Consider the following 25474-nt stretch of genomic DNA (forward strand, 5'->3'; position numbering starts at 1 on the left):
GTTAATATCCAGAGGTCTGGAGATCTAGGGATCTGGAAGGCAAGGTGGAAACAGGACTGAGATATGTGAGGTAGTGGATATAGTCTGGAATCCAAGAGGAGGTAAAGTCTGGATGTCTTGCTGGATGGAATGTGCATAGGGTGGACAGGATAGGGGATCCAGGAATGAGTCGGATATGGGGTCTGGAAATAGGTCTGGAAAGCATGGGAATATAATGGGATCTATGTCTGGCATATGAGATATGACAGTGTTAGTCAATATCAGAAAAACTAGGTGAGAAGCTGGTCTCAAATAAACTAAGTTTCTATCATGAGAAACTTATGTAATCTCAAGGGAATGTCTTTTCCCTGCACTTGGTACTTCAAAGGGGCTTTCTTTGTAAGCAACAATTTTCACAGTGAGTAGCTCAAACTGAGATTCAAATGATTGCAAGTGGGAGATCCTATTTTTTTGGGGGAGAATGGGCCCTCCTTATATACATATTGTGTGGGAATATTATGTAAGTAAAAAAGCGGAGCAATGACATCAGAAGTGGAGCAGAATATTCCATAGGTGGAGTAATGACATCAGAGGTGAGTCATTGTGGAGCAGAACATTCCAGAACAAATGACATCATCATGACATCATAACTTTCAACAGAATACTTGCAGGAGTATCTGTGGAGCCATATGACATCATTATGACATCATACCCTGTAGGTACAATTTTGTGAAGTATCTGATGGGTCAGAGCATCCCAATAGAAAAATAAATCAAGGAAATACTAGAGAAAACAACTCAGAAATAATAATACAATAACAAGACACAAAACACAGGCTTTTTAGATAGGTTTTTGTTAGGCTTTGAACTTTTCTCTATGGTTTTCTCTAGCCAAAGTGAATAAGACAAAGGCAAGGCAATACCTTAACCTTCTTGCTTCACAATATCAACTAGGTCATTATGTGATTCCCATCTCATAAATGACTTTTCTTCAAGATATAATAAATTCATGAATCACAGAGGAGAAACTGAACTATTTGACCAAGGTTTGAAACCAAAGTATGGGTTGACTAGCCTGATGCCTAAGCTAACAGACTTTGTCTTTTAGGGGGCTACCTAGTAGTCATGTCCATGCATGATTCCCAAATTGTGCAGGACACTGTGTGCTCCACACCTCAGCAGGATTAGCTCTGCTATGGATTTACCCCTGGGCTCTGGACCTCTGAACCTCTGGATTTTCACCACTAGCCTGATCCATACACTCCTATCCTGTCCACCCTATGCACATTCCATCCAGCAAGACATCCAGACTTTATCTCTTCTTGGATTCCAGACTACATCCACCACCCCACATATCTCAGTCTGTGTTTCTGTCCTGCCTTCCAGATCCCCAGATCTCCAGACCTATTCCTGCCCTCTATCCGAGATCCTGTGCCTATCCCAATTTAGGCATCTCTGCCTTTCTGGTTCTCAGTTATCTCTGTTTCTGTCTTGCTGATTGATCCTTGTATGAGTCTTCATCTCTGAGTTCATTTACTTATGTTCTGTCTTACTTACCAATGTGTTTCCACATGCTCGTACATAGCCTTACTCCTTTGCTTACTGATCCTCTCGGATAGCCTCTAGTATATAACCCCTGTACAACTACAGTAGAGTCCTCAGTTGGAATATCATCTTAGATCCTGTTCATCAACTTAGACTTGCCCAATCCTCTCTCGGACTTTGGTCCACCTAAGTCTGTCCTACCCATCAGGCCTAGGGATTGATTCCCTAGGCCAGAGTCTTGCCTTTCCAGCACTTACCCTCTTTCTGGACTTAGGTCCACTTCCTGTCCCTCCGACTCTACCTTAGGGTAGTCTACCTCTGTTTGCTTCTACATCAGATGAAGTCCAATGTAGCCCCTATTCCCTCTGGACCTCCAGACCTCCCTCCTCTGTCCCTCATACCTCTGGGCATCCTGTCCTTCAGATGTTCCGCCCTCCATACCTTTGGACGCCCTGTCCTCCTAACCCTCGGATGTTCTGCCCTCCGTACCTTTGGATGTCCCATCCTCCTAACCCTCAGACATCCTGTCCTTCTGTCCTCTATACTTCCGGACCTCCAGACATCCTACCCTTCCATCTTATTTCCTGTAGAAGTACTACCTTGCAATAGGAACTCTCCCACGCTCCTCCGGATGTTTCCCATGCTCCTCCGCCTCCGGAAGTCCTCCAGACTTTGTCAGACCATCATTGGACTTCCTCTGAAATGAAGGGCACATACTTGGGTCAGGGGCACAATGTACAAGCTGAGGCCAAGCCCCTCTGAGTCAGTCTCTCTCTCCCTTGAGCATGGTTCTTAACAAACACAAGCTTTGGTCAATCTGTTTGTTTGTGAGACCAGCTTCTCACCTAGTTTTCTGATATTGACCAACATGAGCTTTGGTCAATCTGTTCATTTGTGAGACCTGCTTATCACCTAGTTTCCTGATATTGACCAACACGAGCTTTGGTCAATCTGATCATTTTTGAGACCAGTTTCTCACCACTTTGTGCCTATTTGACCACCCAGTCTTTGGTCAACATATTTGTATTTGAGACTGTAGTCTCTACAGAGAATTATCTTAACGAGGAACCACATTCCAGTGTCTAGACAGTTTATCCTAGACAAGTTTATAAGTTGGGATATAACACAAAAGCTCCGGCTAAGTTAATCACATAGATTGGTTTAGTGAGCCTCCCAAGAACTCACATGTTATCTACTATGAAAGAAGAAAAGTTGTAGACCATGTTAATCGAGGACTGGCAAGGAGTCTTATTCTAGTGTAATTGTGGTGTCATTACATTTTACATGCATTTATATAAGACCCTTGGTTATTAAGACAATGGCAGAAGAGGATCTGGGAATGAGTTGGATATGGAGTCAGGAAATAGGCCTGGAAGGCGTGGGAGTATTATGGGATCTAGGTCCAGCATACAGGATATGACACCTTCCCTCCCTCTCATATGAAAAGCTTCATTTCCCTCTTATTTTCTTCAATCCATGCCCCACTGAACTTGTTTACTGGCAGAGGACTTTGTTGGCCACACTGGACCACTTTCTCAAACCAAGAAGCTGGCTGCCATACTGCAAGGCTCTCTCACATCATCAACTTCCTGAGGTCACTCCCAATTCCACTCCCCCAGTCACAGCAGTCAATGGTCCTGTCACCACTGCCATCAACAGCACCACCACTACTCTCACACCCATTCTGAAGCCTCCAGGGATGTCCTGTTCCCAGCACTTCTTCACAATTGCAACAAGCATTGATGCCCACACCATGGAAATCTCCTCCAGTGTTGAGTTCCATTTATTCATGGACATGAGGGCAGAATTTACATGGATATCTTTCCAGATGATGCCAAAACAGTGGGCTGTAGCTACAGAGTCTTGTAACAACTGCCTAGAGGAGAAGAATTATGCTGATGGGCATGAAACAGTGAGAAAGAACCCCCAGGCCCTTCTCTGAAAGCTCAGTGACATTAAAGTAATCATGATGAATCACATTGTGAGAAACAACTTTAAGTATGAGTCTGGCACTATCCCACTGGCACTCTTTCAAACTACCAACTACTAACTACTTATATATAGCTCATTCCAGCTCAGAAACATTCTGGAGACAACACTGTCATGTCATTGAGCTCATCAAGACTGAGTCAGGGAAGAAGGTGCACAAGTCTTTTAAAACCCTTGTTGTGTTTTTTTCTGACCTGTTTCAGATTTGCAAGGCTCACACATGCTCCTGCTGCAAGACAATCATGTACCCTGGTCCAGAGAACTCAGGGTACAATCATTGACAGGGCTTCTGTGCAGACAGTGCCAAGCAGGTGTCCCAAAATGAGCTGCCTCCACCCTGGCCACAGCCACCAGGCATCTTCTTGGATAGCAAGTGCTTCCACTCACATGCCTTCTTTGATTGAATAGTTAAGCAAATCTACAAGCAGGTATTTCTTCGACCATCTATGGTGGGCCAAATACACCATAAATAAATCATGTGCATGCACACAGAACAAAATGCATGCAGACGCTTCATGTAATGCAGTAGGTATATTAGTAGTTCAATGTAGAGTCAAATATGAAATAAGTGCTTGGGTAAAGACAGTCTAGAGGATTAAGTGTCAAGTCAAATTAACTGCTTGTATGTAGAGTCAGTAATATAAATGAAAAAAGTTGATACTGTCATTTCCTATCCCAGGGATTGGCCTTTGGTTTGATGAGCATCCTGAATGCTAATTGAGATGATGCAAGTCAGGGGACATTACTCAGTGCCTGCAGATTCTGTGAACAACCAAAACCAAGATCCCTAGGCCTGTGTGCTGCATGAGTCAAAGAAACTGAGGTGGAAGCACTGGCAGTAGTACTAGTAGTTGTTGAGGTACTGCTAGACTTGGATGCAGAGGGTACTAGCATATGTTCTTCAGGAATACTGAAGTCACTATAGTATTTGTCCACTGGTATGACACTGGCAAGCAGTGTGCTTGATTTTGAGTCTTCCAGCAACATGTTCAAGGCTGGTTTGTCTTCAGCTGGCAGGATCTCATTCAAACCAACATCTTCCAATGTCTCAAGCTCTGATTCCAGCCATGTCATATCAATCTGTGCCACACTGCACCTCTCATCACCATCCAAATTCTCCAAAGTGGACTTTGCTGCAGGAACATCTAACATGACTGCAGGTGCCACTGAGGTTGGTGATAATTTAATGCTGTGGAAAAAAATAATAACAGATGGGACTTACATTCTATACCAGTGCCTGCCAGTGTAGTACTTCTCAAATCTGACCCTGTGAACTCCATCTGATGGTCAGAAGCAACTTCAAAATAGGTAGTAAGAATGCAGAATAATAAATGGAGAAGTCATCACATACCTTGGTGGCACTTTTGTCCTTTCACCTTTATGGCTATGATCTTCCACCAGTTCAACATCAGAATCCAAGTTGGAATTAAGGAAAGTTGCAAACAGCTTGGCACCACTGGATTGAGTTTGTTTTTTAAGATTAGGAGAGTCTGAGCATCAGAAGAATAGTGAGAATGCATGGGCAAGAAGAGTTAGTTAAGGTGCAAAACCTTTTCCCTTTGGGAGCACTGACACCTCATTCTCAGACTCATCCATATCATTGCTTCCAACAGTGCCTATGTCCTCCACCTCTGCAACTTCATTCATCAAATCATCAAAAGAATCTGGGTCCACTTCAAGCATGGTACCTGGACAATGGATTACACATATACAACATGCCCAGGTAAGTCTCTATCAGGATTCAGGACTCACCAAAATAAATGAACTGATCAGTCCACTTTCATCCAGCAGGATGGCGAGTCTTTAAAACTTCACTGCCTGTAAGTCCCTCCTAACTGCTCTTGACCATATTCTTGCCACTTTTGACAATTAAATACCAGTGAAACCCATCTGCACCTGCCAGTGTCAAGTTTGAATTATTCCTGCCATCATCATCATGGTTCTCGAGGTAATTGAAGAGACGAGGGAAGAGAGTGTGCAGATATCCATCAATGTCACTCTTTGTCATGCCTGGTACAATCTGCAGATTGTTGCCATTGGGTCCCTTGGATACAGCAAGCTTGAGCTTTCATAGTTCTTCAATCTTGGCTATGTCAGGTGCAACCTTTCATTTCATACAACCCTTTCTATTCTGGCTGAAAATGCTTCACATCAGTGCCAGTTTTCCTTGAGGCAAATAATCAGGCACTCACAACTCCAACAGTCACCATTAAGATTGATCCAACACCCATCTTTCGGAGGTTTGCTGCAGTTGTCTTCTATACACAAATTTGATTAATGATTGATTCAGAGCAGCATTGATACATGCTGAGGGGGTCTTACTACCTTGACGACATCCTTACTACCACCAGAGCACACCCTAACCTTTGCTGTGTGGCTTATTGAAGCAGGCATGGCTAGATCTTGCTTTTGGCAGAACCCCAGATTTGTCTCTTGACAGGCAATGTCTTCTGATGCACCCATTTTTGATAGCAGGTGAGAATATTTGGACATGATTGAACAAAAGCTGGAAGATGTTGTTGGCGGCTGTTGCAGAATGGCTTCCTGCAGATGTGATGTGTCATAATGATCACAGTTTACACATATCACAGGCTTGTCGTCCTTCTGGTCCTTCCTAAGCTTAGGGCAGAGGTATGGACACAGTGAGCCATCATTGGTTTTGTCTCAGCATGTTTGTTCATCAGCTGGAAGCATGGTGCTGGCGATGGGAACTTCAGGAAGTGACAAGGTGATGGTTTTGCATCAGATGAAATTGATTTTTAACTATTCTGTCAGCCACTTTATTTCATACTCATTTTTGATGATATTCAATAGGACTATCATAATTCTAGCAAGTAATGTAACACTGAAAGACCTTGTGCCCAAATGAGAGCCTGTGGCATCCATATTTTGGGTGGGAGGCTCATCAATAAAGTCTTTGTCTTTTGAAAACCAACTGATATATCCTTGTGAGTTTCATATGTATCAATAGCCCACTCTGAGGCAGTGAAAAATGTGTTATCAGGCTTCAAACCTGCAGACTGCACACCAGCAAGGGCTTGGCAAAAAATGGCCTCTGCTTTGGGAGAGGGAAATGGATTTGAGTGATTAGGGACAGGGACTGGCTAGTGTTATGCTCAGTGTTACTAGAATGTCTAGATGGAAACAAAGAGTCATATAGTGTGAACCTATTCATGAGTTGTGTGAGTTAAGCAGTAGATTGCAGGCCCTGGTCTGCATAGGTCAAGTTACAGAGTACAAGTGTAAAAGATAGAGTATATATAGAGGGATTAAAGCGGAGCTTTAATAAATGAATTGGAGATTGAAAGTAAATAGCAAATCAGAAAAATAGGAATGGAATCATACAATGGAATGTGATAGAATGTCTGTGAATGATTAGTAATGTGAATAAGTGAAGATGTGAAAGAGGAAAAGGAGGAACTGTAACATTACCCCCAGTGTAAGGGTAGTAGGCACCAACTACTATCAAAGAAGATGATGTGATCATTTATAAGTAAGGAGAGAATCAGAAGCATTACCTAGTTCTGCTTCCTTCATCCATTCATTCTCAGAACTCGGGAATCTTTTCCATTTAACATAATATTGGCATCTAGAAGAAGAGCCTTGGTGTCTGATGATGGCTTCTATTTCATATTCTTCTTCACTGTTAATAAGATCAGGTGTGGGTGTAATATGATTAGGGCCATGGGTATTGTTCTCTTTATAAGGAGAAAGGAGTGTGGCATGGAAGACAGGATGAATGTGCCATTGTGCAGGTAGGGCAAGTCAATAAGTTATAGGGGATAGTACATCAGTGATGGTGAATGGTCCTTTGCATTTAGGAGCAAGTTTCTGATTAGGATATTCAAAATGTAAGTTCTTGGCTTTGAGCCAGACTTTGTCACCTTTAGAGAATGGTATGAATTTAGATGTGATTTGTTGATGCATGGTATTGTGTGCAAGTTTATGAGTGGCTAGCACTTCATCACGTGCTTTATTAAGGATAGTGATGCATTGTTCTATATTAGGGATGTTAGATTTCAGGTGAAGATTGGGGAGGTGACATGGGTAATAACCCATCATGAGGTAGAAAGGGGATGTGCCATGAGTGGAATGATGATGTGAGTTGTGAACAAACTTGGCAAGTGGTAACATGGGTGCCCAACCTGTTTGGTCATTAGTGCAGAAGATCCAAAGATAAACTTTGAGTTCTTGATTAACTTGATCAGTTTCTCCATCACTCTGAGGGTGGAAAGGGAGTTCTTGTATCCGAGGAGTTTTCTGAGTTCAATCTGGAATTGGGAAGTGAACTGAGGTCCATGGTCAGAGATAATCTTATTGTATAGTCCATATCTATGGAAGACTTTAGAAAAGAAAATGTTCATGACACCTTCAGCATCTATAGTCTTGAAACAAGGGATGAAAAATACCCCCTTTGAAAGTCCATGGTCGACCATGACCATGATGCTATCAAAGCCATCAGAGAGGGGAAGGTCTGTAATAAGGTCCACCAAGCAATGAGCAAAGGGTTGGTTAGAAATAGGGGCAGGAATAGAGAATAGGGGTAGAGTAGATGGGTGCATGTTTACTTTATTCTGTTGGCAGATGCAACAACCATCTATGAAGTTCTTAATGAAAGTGGCTAGTCCTGGCCACCAGTAGTCGTGAGAGAGGGGTTCCTGGGTTTTGTAGCGTCCAGGGTGTCCAGTGGTAGGAGAGTCATAGTGAAGGGAGGTGAGTTCTCATTGGAGATCTCTGGGAGGTATGTAAGTGAGTCCTTTATAGGTAAGAATTCCATCGCTCAATTTCCAATCAGAAAGAGCTGAACAGAGCAGAGGGGGAATAGAAAAGTCTGTAAGTGCTTGAAGTGCTGTATGAACTATGGGGTCAATAGCAGAGGAAATGTGTAATCTGTCCATGAACAATGTGTCCATGATGTTGAGAAATAGAGAGTCTGGTAAGAGTTGTATACTAGTATTGTCCTTTTCGACATCTACATCTGGAAGGTGATCTGTTCTACAAGAGAGTAAATCTGGAATAATGAGTTCTTTGCCTGGGATGTGTTGAATTTGGAGTTCAAATTTGGAAAGGAAAGTCTGCCATCAGGCTTGACAGTGGTTGAGGTCTTGTATGTCCCTGAAATATTGAAGATTTTTATGATCAGTTTGTACAAGAACAGGGAAAGGGGATCCAAGGAGATAATGTCTCCAAGCCTTCAAGGCTCAGACAATTGTGAGAAGTTCTCGGTCATAGATCTGATAATTACGTTCAGCAGGGTTAAATGATTGAGATAGGAAGGAGCAAGGAAGCCAGTCTCCATTGTCATTCTTTTGGAGAAGTACTGCACTGGTAGCATATAAAGAAGTATTGGTAGCTATAGCAAAAGGGGTATTCTTGTCGGGTATTTGAAGGATCAGGGATGAGGTAAAGATACATTTCAGCTTATTGAAAGCTTCCTCATGTTCAGGGGTCCAAGAGAATTCTTCGTCTTTCTTGGTTAGGTTGATTAAGGGTCTAGCAACTGAAGAGTAATCAGCAATAAACCGTTGGTAAAAGTTAGCAAATCCAAGGAATGATCGGACTTCTTTCACTTTCATGGGAGTTGTCCATTCAGATATACCCTTTAGTTTGGCAGGGTCCATGGCAATAGAACCGGGTGTAATGATCATACCAAGGTATTCAATTTCAGTTATGTTGAAGGTGCATTTTTCAGGTTTGAGGTGGAGGAGGTTGTCACAGAGTTGTTGGAGTACTTTGTGGGTTCGGATATGGTGAGTTTCATTGTCTCTAGAAAAGATGAGTATGTTGTCCATATATATAACAATCCATCCTTCCTGGATCATGTCTCCAAATAAGTCATTCATCATTAACTGGAAGGTGGCAGGTGAGTTACACATTCTGAAGAACATGACCATGGGTTCAAAAAGTCCTCTGGAAGTAGTGAAGGCTGCCTTCCATTGATCAGTTTTTCTCATACATATGTTGTTATATCCCCATCTGATGTCCATCTTGGTAAAGATCTTGGCATCCTTTAGCTTATCTATGAGATCTGAGATTAGTGGTAAAGGATAGTTATTTTTAACCATATGTTCATTTAGGTAGTGATAATCTTGGCAGGGTCAGAGAGAACCATCTTTCTTTCTGACAAAAAAGAATGGGGAAGATTCAGGAGATTTGGAAGGGATGATCATCCCTTTAGCTAGGTGTTTGTTAACAAAATTGTTCATAGCCTTATCTTCTTTTACATTTAGCAGATAAATCTTGCATTTCCACAGCTCAAATGATTCTTTGAGGTCGATCTTGTGGTCATATTTGTGTTCTGGGGGACAAGTACCATTAGCTACATCACCAAATATGTCTTTGTATTGTCAGAACTCTTCAGGTATGAGTTCTTCAAAAGTTTTCTTTGGTTTGGTGGCATCTTGGGCGAGTGTCTAAAATATTGTCAGTTTTTTGGATAAAGGTATAAAAATTGTTGTCGTCATTGATGGGATCTAAAAGGTGTGGGAGAGTTTCATTAGCAGGGTCCCATTCTTCTTCTAGTTCTTCAAGTGCATCATAAAAGATGTCTTTGTCTTTGATTTCTTCAATGGTTGCTTTTTTCAGGGTACACTCCCTTAAACAGACTTCTTGATTGGTCCAATCAATATCTGGGTTTTCTTTCTTTAGCCAAGTCATTCCCAGGATAGCATCTTCTCCTCCTAGAGAGGTTACAAAGAATCACTTCTGCATTGGGATATCTTTGATTAAGAATGAAAGTTCACAGTACCATGTGATTCTTCTGGCTTTGTTTAATATGCTGTCTATGTTATGCACTGGTATCAAGGTTTCAAGTTTATATGTGTGAATGTTTTCTTTGAGTATGAACTTCTCATCAATAAACTTGCCTTCTGCACCACAATCAATTAGAGTGGTGGCTATGGTGGTTTTAGGAGACTTGTTCGATCTGATGGTTAATGGCAAACAAATAGAATTAGTATTGCCAACAGATTGTACTACTAGTCTGATTCTGGGAGTGTCTGACACCAGTGCAGGCTCCCCTAAGCAAAATCCTCCTCATCACTACTCTCATCCTTCTTAACTGGTTTCTTACCAGTTTTCTTCATCTAGCATGCTTTAAATGCCTTCCACTCTTGAAATTCTTTGTAATCATTGTCAGATAACTCCTTGATTACCTTTCTGGTGTTGGTTGTAACTGTAGGATGGTTAGGGCAGTCTGCAGCTAAGCCCTTCTTTCCACATTTGAAGCAGAGGCCACCTTTGTGCCTATGCTCTTGTTCTTGAGGAGTAAGGTAAGTCTTCCTCATCTTCTTCTCACCATCTTCTTCATCTATGTCTAACTTATCTATGTCCATGGCGTAGGGGTCACATGCCTTGGTGTAGGAAGGAGATGCTGTTAAGGTCCTTCAGACCTTGACATCTAAGGCTTTCTCTAGCCAGGATTTGATGGTGGTGGGGGTTGTATTGAAGGTGTAGATAGCAGAGGTGATCTCACACTTCAAGCCATTTCTAAAGAACATGATCTTGGTGTTCTCTTTGTTAATGCCAGTATCAGCAAGGATGGTGTGGAATAGGGAGGCATGTGCAGCTTCACTGCCTGTCTGCCTAAGAGTAGAAATGTGATGAATTGTGGTCTGTTCTATGTTCTTATGGAAGAAGGTTGCTTTGAATTGTTTAGTGAAGTCAGCCCATGTTCCATAGGATTTAGCCACTACTGCAGCTTTCAATTGGCCTTTGGCCCATTTAGCAGCTTCACCTTTGGTCATAAGGCTAAGCGCAAAGATGACTTTTTTTTGTCATTGTCATATACTTCATTGTTCATGTCAAGGTATGCCTCAACTTGGAGAGTCCATCCTTGTGCAAGGCAGGTGTTGCCATTGAAGGAAGAGGGGGTTTTGCTGATTTCTTTTGGCATAGTGGTGGTGGCAGATCATTCATAAGTTTGGGTAAAGAAGTTCCAAACTTTATTCTTCAGGGCTTGGTTGGCATAAAATGCTACCCACTGGTTGAGGGAGTATCTGTTACCTTTGGTGTCAATACAGAAGAACTCTTCATTGTTTTCATCCCAGGTAAAACTGGGAGGGGTCAGTGCGATAGTTGAAATGATGTCTGGTTCTAGGTGCGAGTTCAAGGGAACTGCACAATAGTGGAGTAACTTGACCTTTTGTTACACTCAGCATTACTAGAATGTCTAGATGGAAACAAAGAGTCTTATAGCATGAACCTATTCACAAGTCATGTGAGTTAAGCAGTAGATTGCAGGCCCTGGTTGTTACAGTGCCCCACTCTTTTTCTCATCATCACTGCAGACTCCTATATGGCTGTACTTCTAACGCTTCCTTTTCACTGTGCTGTTTCCTCATGGTCTCCCTTATCTTTGACTCATACCTTGTTTTCCCATGAACCTTCCTTTCTCAGTAGTCGTTATCCTTTGCCCAGTCTGGTCTGTGCACAATTCCCTTACATGTATAAACCCTAGTTACCACTTGTATTTTCTCTAACTTGAATCTACTCGGTTCTCCTTGATACTCGAACTCTAGCTCCTTGGGAAGGAGGCTAGCCATTGTCCCATTTGAACCTTAGATCCTGTGGGAGTCTAAGTGATTGCTCCTGAGGGAGGCATTAACTCAATAAGGCTTAGTCCTTGATCAACCTTGATCTTGATTCCTTTATTGGAACGATGCTCCATCCAAGTTCATAACACTGGTCTGTGTAGGTCAAGTTAAAGAGTACAAGTGTAAGAGATAGAGTATATATAGAGGGATTAAAGCGGAGCTTTAATAAATGAATTGGAGATTGTGTTAAGGTCACATGCTCAAGGGGGTCAGATCACAAGGGCTTGGCCTCAGCTTGTATGCTGTGCCCCTTTCCTGAGTATGTGCCCTTAATATCTGGGGGCTAGAATAGTTGTCTGGAGTTTCCAGGATTTGACTAGGGCAGACAACAGATGTCTGGATGTTACTTGGACAAGCAGATAAGGCTAATCCAGATGAAGTCTGGACTAGAAACTAACAGGGGATAGACTACCCTAAGGTACAGTGAGGAAATGTAGTCTAGGATACAATCCCAAGACTCAGAATATGACAAGAGACTTGGCTCAAGTCTGGAGGACACAGGAATGAGCAGGAACTAAGATGATATTCAAACTGAAGTATTTCTGAGAGTTACAGGAGGTTTATATACTGTAGGTATCATATAGGAATCAGTCAGCAAACACAAAGGCTATGTACGAAGCATATGTAAAGTCTATTATTAAGTAAGATGGATCACCAATAATGCATATCGGAAATGAAATGTATGTAATGGATCAATAATCAGGAGGGAAACATAGTTAACCAGAGTCTGGAGACAGGGGAAGTCTAAATGGGGTTGGGCACTGATATAGAGTTTGGATTCCAGAAGGAAGATAAAGATAAATCAGATCATTGGAGATCTGGATCTTGGATCCAGATATCCAGAGAAGTGGATTTAGAGTTGAGGGTCTGGAATGGCATATGACAGATTGAAAGTAAATAGTGAATCAGAAAAATAGGAATGGAATCATACAATGGAATGTGATAGAATGTCTGAGAATGATTAGTAATGTGAATAAGTGAAGATGTGAAAGAGGAAAAGGAGGAACTATAATAGCTGGTTGTGAAGGTTTGATTGCATGTCAGTGGCAATCTCTTCCTGTAATGCAGTCTGAGAATTGTCAGTGTCTTCTCCCAAGTCATGAATATGAGAAAGTGGTGGATCACCAGTACCATAGTATCAGGTAAGTGTATCAGGGTGCATATCATGAAGAGGATCAGTGATATAAACTCTGTTCTCAACTTCAGAGAGAAAATGCATGTCCTGTGAGATAAGTGATGGAGAGTCAGCAGAAAAAAATGAATAAAAGATTCCTCTACTTACTAGTGGAGATTGGTGGTTTGTTGTCAGACTGGAGATTGGATGATGATTCCATTCCTCCATAAATATTTCACAATCTATGTTGACCAGATCAAGGAAAAGAAATTGCAGGAGCCACAAGTGGTGGGAATTCTTGCAATTTAGGCCATGAAGTTGTTCGAGGTGTGTGAAGAATGCCTTCCATCATCAGGCAAACTAATGGCCAACCTCCACCCAAAGGCATTCAATTCGGGTGTTATGTGTTGAGCTATTTGAATCATAAGTATCATGTCTGACTTTCACTAGCTTACTAGTATCACTCACAATCCCCATAAAAATGAACCTCTGTTTGGACCATGGTGCATTACCATCCAAACAGACACCTCAATGTTTTCACCTTCTTGATCCCCTCTCATCTGAAGAGGGACTCCATATGTTTCTATTGTTTGGAGAAAGATGGTGAGGACTGTTAAGGCATGATTGTTGTTACTTGCTCAAAGCACTATAATCTGAATTTGAGATCAGCAAGTTTATTAAATTGTTGATCATTGTAAAAGTAACTTTCCATTCAACAGTAACCATCAATGAGTCCATGGATGACAATCCCCCAGAGGATAAGCTTGTGATGCCCATCCAAATGCCAGAGATGGTTGGACCATGGCACAGCATATTTCTATCATGCAATCACTTTGTATTGCCACAATATCTGACCAATCATGTCGACTCTATGCATCAAGCTTCTCATTTGATACCATGGAACACAAACACTATGGGCTCTCAGAAAGCCAACTATGTAACAAAGGCCAGAATCTGGATTATGTATCTTGAAGGTCTTAACAAAGATATCAAGATTGGCATTGGAGATTGCTGAGAATTGCTGATACACATTATGCTTTTTTAGATAACATCAAAGAGTATTCCAATGCATGCCCAAAGCAGCTACCAAGTGCTTGAAGGTAATTTTTTGGCAAGGAGAGAGAGCATCTTCAAGCCAGTAACTGTCAATAACTTTGCAAGGACCTCCACATGTCTGATGAGGTGGTATTTCTGTACCAACAGGGTTGGCCTTTGCATATCTAGAATTTGTGCTAGATGAAAAGTTCATTAGATTGCTTTTGGACTGGAAAAATCATGACTGACATGTCTCCAGCAACTTCTGATGCCTGCCTCAGCTCAACTACTGTTGTAGCCAGTGCCTGAGCACATTCATCTGTCCATATGGCATCCTGAATTTCCAAGTCCAATGCTTCAAGCACAGGGAGTAAGTCATTCAAAATCTTCTTGATTATGGTCTGTAGTTAGAGTGGGTTGTGGTCCTCCTGTCAAAGAATTTGGGTAGCATGATTGTAAGTATCAGAAATTATTCCATGTGCTTTTCTGGTGTCATGAGACCAGTGTTGTTGTGCAGGTAGTTCTGGGAATTGTAGAGGATGGCCTTCAAGTTCTGACATGATACTAGTAGTACAGCCAAGCTGCTCGACTCACCCAAGAAAATTTCCAAGTCAATTTACTGTGACACATAAATGGTCAGTGGCACTTCAACCATGTGCCCATTTTCATGTTCCTGACCCAGACTCCATCCATTGATGCCAGGTTTCTAACCTAGCAGTACTGCTACCTAGACAATGAGTTCTAGGGCTTGTGAAGCAATACTACAAAGGTACATGCTGCTTTGCTTGTCATCTGAGTCAAATGTACTGACTGCCAGTGATACCACAAAAATAGATCAACAATTCCTCAATGCTCAGCAGCTCATTACTACAGTAATGAATTTGTTGTTCTACAAGTAAGCTTCACATGTGCCATTGAACCTCAGGCTTGTCCTACTAACTGCATGGTGTTGGTTGTTGCTAGGTTCAGTCACAGCTCTATCATATTCCAGCTGACATTCTCACACAATGATCTAATGTCTTCACAAATCTATTTTCATTGCCTTGCACTGGGATCCGTCAGGACAAGGGCTGTTCAGACAAATCCCCAATCATACTGGATGGACATTCCAGTGTAGATTTTGATTGTCTTCTTGATCACCTTTTTGGAAGGTGTGTTATTTGTTAGCCTCTACCTTACTACTAATTGCTTATAAAATTCAAGGATTCAAGCTGATACAGATGAACTTACAGTGGCTCAAAAAACTGTCTGCATGTTTTGACATTTTTCACTACCTATGATATTGTGTGAGAAGGAACAAATGCCTCAAGGACATGCTTATACCACATTGTAGTATGGCTTCAGGGCTTTCATTTGAGCCCTACACCGTGGGAATCGGTGGAGATATGGTGGAGATACAAGGCTCACAAAATGGTGACTCATGCGGACAGTTTTTTGACTCAAGTATTTTACAATAATAACCAGGTATTCTAGTATTTTGTATGACCTCCCTTGGCTTTAATTACTGCCTCTATCCTTCTAGGCATACTCTCAATTAATTTCTGGCAATTCTCAGCTGTGATCTTCCCCCATTCCACTGCTACTCTCTCCCAAAGCTTCCATAGGCTTGAAGCTTTTTCTTGAGTGTTCCCCAGAGATGTTCAATGACATTGACATCAGGAGACTGTGCTGGCCAGTCAATAACATTGATGTTATGTTCTTCAAACCATTCCTTAGCTCTTCTGGATGTGTGCTTGGGATCATTATCCTGTTAGAAAATGATATCTTCTTCATCAATCCCTGATTCTGCCAAGCTAGGCAGCAAGTGGTCATTTAAAATGTCCACATACTGCTCAGCATTCATCTTTCCCTCAACCTCAGCAAGCATTCCCACACCATTCCATCCCATACAGCCCCATACCATTAAAGAACCTCCTCCAAACTTGACAGTCCCATTAACCTCTCTGTCTGTTAGGCCATCTCCCTTCTTTTTCTATACATATACCTTCCCATCTGACCCAATCCTATTGATTTTGGTCTTATCTGACCATATAACATGCTTCCAGTCCTCTACAGTCCAGTGTTGATGAGCTAAGGCAAAGGCTAGTCTTCTCTGCCTATGTTTGATGGAGAGAAGAGGCTTTTTCTTCTTTGTTACTGCCTTGAGATGAGCTGCCTTGAGAACATTCCTCACAGTTTGTGAAGAGACAGGGGTAGTGATGGTGGAATTGATATAATGGGTGGCTTGGACAGCATTATCAGCCTTTCCTGTAGTGATATGTTGGATAATAGCCCTTTTGTCAGTAGAGGTAAGCTTGGATGGATGTCCTCCACAAGAGTTTTCCTTGTCTGGGTGGCTTCCTTTGATAAACTTGGCCACAGTGGACTTGCATACTCCAGTTCTAGAGGAAATTTGGTGAGCAGAGAGGCCAGCATAAGACAGAGAGAGGATATTATCTCTTTGAGCAGAGGAGATAGCTTTAATGGTGATTATGACTATGATACATGAGATACTCTGGTTTATATAGTTAGATATAGTCATAAAATAACATAATGACACCACTTCATAATTTATATAATAGTGGCATGATTTTTGTGGTGTCATAAATAATGATTTATATAGTTTTAATATACACTCAAAAAACTGTCTGCATGAGTCACCATTTTGTGAGCCTTGTATCTCCTACTACAATGTGGTATAAGCATGTCCTTGAGGCATTTGTTTCTTCTCACACAATATCATAGATAGTGAAAAATGTCAAAACATGTGGACAGTTTTTTGAGCCACTGTATGCACCTAGCACCAGTATGATTATCACAATGGGAATGGACTGGACATAGGGATAACAGGTTTCCAAAGGGTCTTGGGTAGTCCAATGTGCAGGAAAGTAGTGGGTCTGAAGGTGCAGGGTATCAGGTTCATTGGGTTATCATCAGGTCTGCCAAGGAATCATCAGGTTAGTGGGCTGGTGTCAGAAACCATGAAAATAGCCCATTGTGAGGCTACAGAATAAATGTTTGTCACACTGTGAATTTTTCACTACACAAATCACTGAGTGATGAGTGCCAAGACTTGAAACCTGAAGCCTGAAACTCAAAACTCAAAAACTGACCAAAAACATGTATGTGTTAAGAACCATGCTCAAGGGAGAGAGAGACTGACTCAGAGGGGCTTGGCCTCAGCTCGTATGCTGTGCCCCTTACCTGAGTATGTGCCCTTCATTTCAGATGAAGTCTGAAGGACTTCTAGAGGCTGGCTACTCTGGCAGAGTGCAGGAGGACAAGACTTCCAGAGGAGCATGGGAGAGTTCCAGAGGAGTACAGGAAATACTCAGAGGAGTTCCCACTGCAAAGGAAGTGGAAAGACCCCAAGGTAATATCTCTATGGGAAACAGGATGGAAGGATAGGAGGTCCAGAGGTCCAGAAGTATGGAGGACAGGAGGACTGAACATCTGGAGGTCCAGAGGACAAGATGTCTGGAGGTACAAGGGACAGGATGTCTGGAGGTACACAGGACAGGACATCCAGAGGTCCAGAAGGAATAGAGGCTACATTGGACAAAGTCCTATGTAGAAACAAACAGAGGTAGACTACCCTAAGGTAGAGTTGGAGAGACAGGAATTGGACCTAAGTCCAGAAAGAGGGTAAGTGCCAGAAAGGCAAGGCTTTGGTCTAGGGAATCAATCTCTAGGCCTGATGAATAGGACAGAACTTAGGTGGACCAAAGTCTGGGAGAAGATTGGGCAAGTCTAAGTTGATATTCAGACTGAGGACTCTACAAGAGTTGTACATGGGTTATATACTAGAGGATATCTGAGAGGATCAGTAAGCAACAGAGTAAGGCTATGTACGAGCATGTGGAAACATATTAGTAAGTGAGATGGAACATAAGTAAATGAACTTGGAGATGAAACTAGTACAGAGATCAATCAGCAAGATGGAAACAGAGGTAACGGAGAACTGGAAAGGTGGAGATGCCTGAATGGGGTTATGTGCAGGATCTCAGACAGAGGGTGGGAATAGGTCCAGAGATAGTACAATTAATATCCAGAGGTCCAGAGATCTGGAAGGCAAGGCAGAAACAGGACTGAGATATGTGAGGTGGTGGATGTAGTCTGGAATCTAAGAGGAGGTAAAGTCCAGATGTCTTGCTGGATGGAATGTGCATATGGTGGACAGGATAAGGGTGTACAGATCAGGCTAGTAGTGAAGATCCAGAGGTCTGGAGCTCAGGGGTAAAACCATAGTGGAGCTAATCCTGCTGAGGTGTGGAGCACACAGTGGAAGGGGATCCAGACACAAGTTGGATGTGGGGTCCAGAAATAGGCCTGGAAGGCATGGGAATATTATGGGATCTAGGTCCAGCATACAGGATATGACAGTATGCAACATGTGAATTTTTCACTACACAAATCACTGAGTATTGAGTGCTGAGACTTGAAACCCAAAGCACAAGACTCAAGACTCAAAACCTGAAACTTGAGAACCAAAAACCAAAAACCAAAACTCAAAAAAAATGTATATAAATGAATTTTTTTTATTTCCTTACACAATTTACTGAGAGTGAAGTGCCAAGACCTGAAGCCCAAAACTCAAGACTTGAAACCCAAAACTCAAAAACCAAAAACTGCAAACCAAATCTCAAAAAAATGTATATAACATGAAATTTTTTATTTCATTACACAATTCACCAAGTGTCAAGTGCCACAGCCCAAAACCTGGTACTACTGACTTCTGAGTGTTGGGACTCAGGACTCAGTAGTCAATATAGGCAAATGATAATGAAAAAATGAAAGTTGTTATTATGCTTAACTTTCTTAACAAAGGTTGTAGTGCAAGTCAAGGTGAGTGTCTCGGTAGTCTTTCCTTGTCAATTGGTTATCATTTGACCAAGATATAAGCTAAAGAAATCTGAAACATCGGCAATAATGAAAAAATGAAAATCTTTATTATGCTTAACTTCCTTAATGAAGGTTGTAGTCTGAGTCTGGGTTAGTGTATTGATGGTCTTTTCTTGTCCATCAGTTACAATTTGACCAAGCTAAAGAAATCCAAAACATCAGCAATAATGAAAAATGAAAATCATTATTTTGCTTCACTTCCTTAATGAAAGTTTTAGTCCAAGTCTATGTGAGTGTATTGGTGGTCCTACTGAGTGTTGGTACTCAAGACTTGAGAATTAGTACTTGGTACCCAGGAATCAGTAGTCAGGTACTCAGTACTCAGTTCTGATACTCAGTACCTGGGAATCAGTAGTCAGGTACTCCAGCCAACAGTCCTGAGTCCTGAGTATTGACACTTGGTATTCAGTGGTTGGGTTTGGAACTCAGGTTTTGGGTCTTGATAGTGGGTTCTCAGGACTTGGGACTTATATCACTGCCAAGGTGATAATGATGACTACTGAGTGTTGGGACTCAGTACTTGGAATTCAGCAGTTGAGACTTGGTAGTTGATATTGGTAAATCACTCTCCCTCAGGGATAATCAAACCAATGAAAGTTGTGGTCTGATTGTCATATCCCATATGCCAGACATAGATCCCATCATATTCCCATGCTTTCTGGACCTATTTCTGGACCCCATATCCAACTCATTCCTGGATCCCCTATCCTGTCCACCCTATGCACATTCCATCCAGCAAGACATCGGACTTTACCTTCTCTCAGATTCTGGACTACATCCACCACCTCACATATCTCAGTCCTGTTTCTGCCCTGCCTTCTGGATCCCCAGATCTCTGGACCTCCGGATATTAACTGTACTATCTCTGGATCATTCCCACCCTCTATCTGAGATCCTGCGCCTATCCCCATTTAGGCATCTCCACCTTTCCGGTTCTTGGTTATCTCTGTTTCCATCTTGCTGATTGATCCTTGTATGAGTCTTCATCTCCAAGTTCATTTAGTTATGTTCTGTCTTACTTACCAATGTGTTTCCACATGCTCATACATAGCCTTACTCTGTTGCTTACTGATCCTCTTAGATATCCTCTAGTATATAACCCCTGTACAACTCCTGTAGAGTCCTCAGTCTGAATATCATCTTAGATCCTGTTCATCACCTTAGATCTGTCCAATCATCTTCTGGACTTCAGTCTGTCTGAGTCTTGTCCTTTTCCATAAGGCCTAGGGATGGATTCCCTAGGCCAGAATTCCAGACCTTCGGATTTGTCCCCTATGTCTCTGTCCCAAGTCTAGGGATTGCTCCCCTAGGCTGAAGTCTTGCCTTTCCAGCACTTACCCTCTCTCTGGACTTTGGTCCACTTTCTGTCTCTCTGACTCTACCTAAGGGTAGTCTACCTCTGTTTGCTTCTACATCAGACTTAGTCTGATGTAGCCCCTATTCCTTCTGGACCTCTGGACATCCTGTCCTTTGGACATCCCATCCTCCTAACCCTCGGACATCCTGTCCTCCTGTCCTCCATACTTCCAGACCTCTGGACATCCTACCCTTCCATCCCATTTCTTGTAGAAGTACTACCTTGCAGTGGGAACTCTCCTGAGCACTTCCCGCACTCCTCTGGCTCTGGAAGTCCTCCAGACTTCATTGGACCATCATCAGACTTCCTCTGAAATGAAGGGCACATACTCAGGTAAGGGGCATAGTGTACGAGCTGAGGCCAAGCCCCTCTGAGTCAGTCTCTCTCTCCTTTGAGCATGGTTCTTAACACTGATGTGGGAAACACAACAAGAAGAGAACTGGAAAGTAGCCTTCTAAAGTTGGGTCAAATGTGCTATGCCTAGCTGCTATTCAATCCTAAAGGGTTTCTGAACTAAGCTCAGTGCTCAGAGAGGATAGGAAATCATGCTAATAACTCTCAGTCTCAGACTGGTACTGGTAGGTGGTGAAAATTATGATGATTACATAAGCACCAAAAGTGCGAATATAACACTAAGTAATATCTGCCTATATAAGCCCACAGTAAATGAAATCCCTACACCAAGTCTAGGTGAGTGTATTGGCAGTCTTTTCTTGTCCATTGGGTATCATTTGACCAAGATATATGCTAAAGAAATTTGAAATATCAGGGATAATGAAACAAATGAAATTGTAGTCTGAGTCAAGGTGAACATATTGGTAGGTGATATTAGCACTTGGAGCTCGAATACTGACTACTAACTATCAAGTGTTGGGACTTGGTACTTAAATGGATATAGCATGTATCCATAAAAATATAAAAGATGTTCCTATGTGTTTATTTCTAGGTGAATAGACTTTGAAATTATATCCCCATCATCTATTCAGCAATAGAAACAATGTATCAGGAGCTCAGGACCATAGGGTAATCCTTTATTATATAGTGTACCTCCCCCTCTCCTGGTGGTTCACTCCCTGGGTATTTTTTCCCTGCAGGACCAGACCTCAAGGACAGTAGGGAGTCTATTCCTGAGCATATTTGGAGTAGATATATCATATAGCCAGCCCAGGACACACATGATCCTTTTCCAGGAACAAAGCATAGACAATTACACTTTTGACATTTTTCATGATTTTCAGTATTTTGCCCTTGCATCCATGATCCAATCTTTTAATATATAACAAACATAACTTATATTCTTGCTTCTTATAACCAAGATCAGCTCACAATAGGCTGGAGTTGTGAGCTAGTGTGTATGCTTGCCATTTCTACTGATAAGGGGCCATACCTTCAAGACATTGAATCTTAATAATCAGAAACCTGGAGTATATTTAAAATATATCAAGTATCATAGACATAAATTTACAGACAAATCCACCAAGAATTGAGTGCTGAGGAAGTGGAATAGACAAGAAATTGAGTGTGGGAAACTTCAAAGACCCAAAGCATCGGAAATGGTCAGTTGAGCAATGGTAGGACTTTAATGCTGGGTCAACTCATATTTTCACTACATCCCTTCCACCCACCCCCTACCCTCAGGGCAGTAGGCAGTATGGGTTCCTTAGGTAGTTTACAATCTATCCTACATATTTTTAATGAAATATTTGGCCAGAATCATATATAAATGTGACTTTGTGTAAAAAGATGCCTATTGTCACTTTTCACACATGTGTCATTTTTGTCTATCATTACATCAATCCTTCATGGATCTTTCTAAGCTTTTAGGGCTATTATAATGGGCATATATGGGAGTTATCCCAGGTCTCTGATCACATCACAGGCTTGTTATGTTGGATATCTCGACATAATGTGCAAGTCTCACTATTGATGTTCATTCTTTTATCTTTACACTCACTTACTGCACTCACAAACATTTACCATAGTCTTCCATCTCTCACAGATACATATTATAATGAGTCTATTTGTTCTCAGACTGAGTTTTTCATCTCTTGCAGCCTTCTGTCTGTTGCTACTTACATCATGTGATGTAAGGTGCTTCAGAGGGTCAAATAAAGTTGGGAATTGGATTGACTACTGAGTCCTGACACTCAGTAAGCAGTACATCAATATTAATAACTAAGTCTTGACTACTGAGAACTGATGTAACAAACATACAATGAGTCAGAGTGTAATAAAACAGCTCTACTCTATATGGTTCTGCATCTGCCTAGCTGCTTCACCTGCAAAAGCAAGAATGTTTGACCCATGAGGGATCTGTGACTAGATAAGTGTTAGTAGTTATGATATCAATAAACATGAAGCTATGCAAAGGTAACCCAAAGGTAGAAATGACAAGTCCGGAGGTAAAAAGTGTTGGCCAGAGTGTGGGAACCTTTGGCTGGAGTGGGAAAGGGAAAGGGAATGGTAAAATGAGGTTTGGAAACTAAGGAAAAGCAAAGGGAATGCAAAGGGACTAGGTATAGATGAGGTATTTGCAAAGGAGAGACTATTGAGGGAGTGATAATATGAGGGGAGACAAAGTCTCTGAAATATGGGTCCAGAAAATGAATGAAAAGATATATTCCAAAGTACACCAAAGTACCAGGAGTATCTAGTGACCAAGACTCTAGAGAGGTAAGGAGAGGTGGTAAATGGTAAGGTATCCTATGCATCTGCATGGTATTTAACTAAGTACATAGAAATCTGGAATGCTAGTCAAAATTCCAGGTCAAGAAGTATGTACAGTGGCTCAAAAAAGTGTCTGAATGTTTATGCATTTTCAAGTAATTGGATAATAGCAAGCCAGCACCTGAGTACAATATAAAGGCATAGGGACAAGTCTAAAGGCTTGACATCATAGCTATAATCTGAGATACATATCGTGGGAACTAGACCACATATGGGCAAGATATGGTAATTCTAATCACATGACTCATTCAGACACTTTTTTGACTTTATATCCAAATCACAAAATCCAACCATTCAGAGATATTATTCTTAATAGAAGTGGTGCAATAATCAATATTTGGTCTTATTTTAATATTATGTATATATATGAACCCACATAACATCATGAACTTTAACATAATCATCATACAGCCTATCTTCTCTGCTCCAAAGGATAATATCCTTATTCTCTGCTCCTCTAGTTTGTCTATGAGACAAATTGCTTTCAAAACTGGTCCTAGCAAGTCTACTATTGCTATAGTCATAAACCAGAACAGGCTAGAGAAGGGAAATCATAAAATGGGATGGTCTTTCAAGCTTACTCTACAGCATAAAAGAGCTATTGTTCATTAAAGTCCATCTGGCAAGGCTTCAAATGTTGTCCATGCCACCAAGTTCATCAATTCCATTATCCCCACTCCCACTCCCACTCCCACTCAAACAGTCAAAAACACCCTTAAGGCAGCCAATCTTATGGCTGTTAAAGTTCATGATGTTATGTGGGTTCATATATATATATAATATTAAAATAAGACCAAATATTGATTATTGCACCACTTCTATTAAGAATAATATCTCTGAATGGTTGGATTTTGTGATTTGGATATAAAGTCAAAAAAGTGTCTGAATGAGTCATGTGATTAGAATTACCATATCTTGCCCATATGTGGTCTAGTTCCCACGATATGTATCTCAGATTATAGCTATGATGTCAAGCCTTTAGACTTGTCCCTATGCCTTTATATTGTACTCAGGTGCTGGCTTGCTATTATCCAATTACTTGAAAATGCATAAACATTCAGACACTTTTTTGAGCCACTGTATGTAATATGCCTGCAAGTGCTGTGGCTCATGGGAACACATGTAAAATCAACTGCAAACTGTTTGGCTGGAGTACCTGACTACTGATTCCCAGGTACTGAGTACTAATTCTCAAGTCTCAAGTCCTGATGTAGAGAATGAAATTGCTCTAGGCTTAGATCGCCCATATTACAACTCATGATGATTGGTACAGTGTATGACTCACCCTCCATGACTTTCCTGCAAAACACACCAGAGGTGTGACACATTCCTGCACTATGCGACACATTCCTGTGCTCTTCCCATGCTTGGTCGCACTTTGTCGTGCAGCATCTGGGAGCCTCCATCCATTGTCCAACCAGTTCCCTAGTGAGTCCTTTTTGTCTATTTTCAATATCAGACCATTTCTGGTATCATATGATTTCTTATTTTGTCATGGACCCTTACTTTACATCATTTTACATACATAGAGCGCTCCCTATTTGCTTCCAAGCCCTGGGAGCATGCCTAGGCACAGCTTACCTGTGGCCTAGGAAGTTTTCATACAGCAACCACCATCAGGTCACTTAGCATCTAGCAGTCAGAATTTATTGTCTTCAGCCAGCATGCATTAGTCATCGCCCTAGCCCTCAGCAACAGTCTATTATCATCAGTCTCCATTCAGCAGCCCCAGTTCACATCCTCATGACTTCTTTCAGTTCTTACATGTCTGCGCACTGCATGTGCCTTATTCCCATGCTTTGTGCTCCTATGTGCTCAACATTCCTGCATGCGCACTCCCAGCATGCTTCACCAGAGTTGACCTGGTGTCACTTCATGGATATTTGCTTTCTTTGCTTCCCTTAAGGGTCCAACACATTGCTTGGTGCACTTCAACCAACATCTAGAGAGTCAGTAGCCTTCCTCTCACCCCAGAGGTAGAAGTACTCTTTCTTTCTTTAGCTCTGCAAGCCAGCAGAGTTGTTGAACCTTCACTGACACTCAGTAGGACCACCAATACACTCACATAGACTTGGACTAAAACTTTCATTAAGGAAGTGAAGCAAAATAATGATTTTCATTTTTCATTATTGCTGATGTTTTGGATTTCTTTAGCTTGGTCAAATTGTAACTGATGGACAAGAAAAGACCATCAATACACTAACCCAGACTCAGACTACAACCTTCATTAAGGAAGTTAAGCATAATAAAGATT

The 25474-nt window shown here is 41.6% G+C and overlaps 3 protein-coding genes across 3 annotated transcripts; 1 reads left to right on the plus strand and 2 right to left on the minus strand.

Annotated features, from left to right (window-relative positions):
* Window positions 1–3219: 3219 nt before the first annotated feature.
* On the plus strand, window positions 3220–3465 carry BJ212DRAFT_1261784 (uncharacterized protein; the record flags this gene model as incomplete). Its single annotated transcript, XM_041330205.1, has 1 exon — window positions 3220–3465. A coding segment is annotated over one exon (246 nt), but the record flags the coding sequence as incomplete, so codon positions are not given.
* Window positions 3466–4244: 779 nt separating this feature from the next.
* On the minus strand, window positions 4245–6005 carry BJ212DRAFT_1296265 (uncharacterized protein; the record flags this gene model as incomplete). The annotated part of the gene is made up of 7 exons (XM_041332414.1): window positions 4245–4701; window positions 4735–4779; window positions 4864–5002; window positions 5063–5200; window positions 5409–5577; window positions 5705–5770; window positions 5835–6005. The coding sequence occupies 7 exons, from the start codon at window positions 6003–6005 to the stop codon at window positions 4245–4247; spliced, it is 1185 nt and encodes a 394-aa protein (XP_041197756.1).
* A 7927-nt stretch (window positions 6006–13932) lies between these two features.
* Window positions 13933–14178, minus strand: BJ212DRAFT_1262075 (uncharacterized protein; the record flags this gene model as incomplete). Its single annotated transcript, XM_041330239.1, is given in 2 exon segments — window positions 13933–14037; window positions 14053–14178. Coding segments are annotated over 2 exon segments (231 nt in total), but the record flags the coding sequence as incomplete, so codon positions are not given.
* Window positions 14179–25474: the final 11296 nt, after the last annotated feature.

Source organism: Suillus subaureus (assembly GCF_016647635.1).
Source record: "Suillus subaureus strain MN1 chromosome Unknown BJ212scaffold_4, whole genome shotgun sequence".
Classification (NCBI taxonomy): domain Eukaryota; kingdom Fungi; phylum Basidiomycota; class Agaricomycetes; order Boletales; family Suillaceae; genus Suillus; species Suillus subaureus.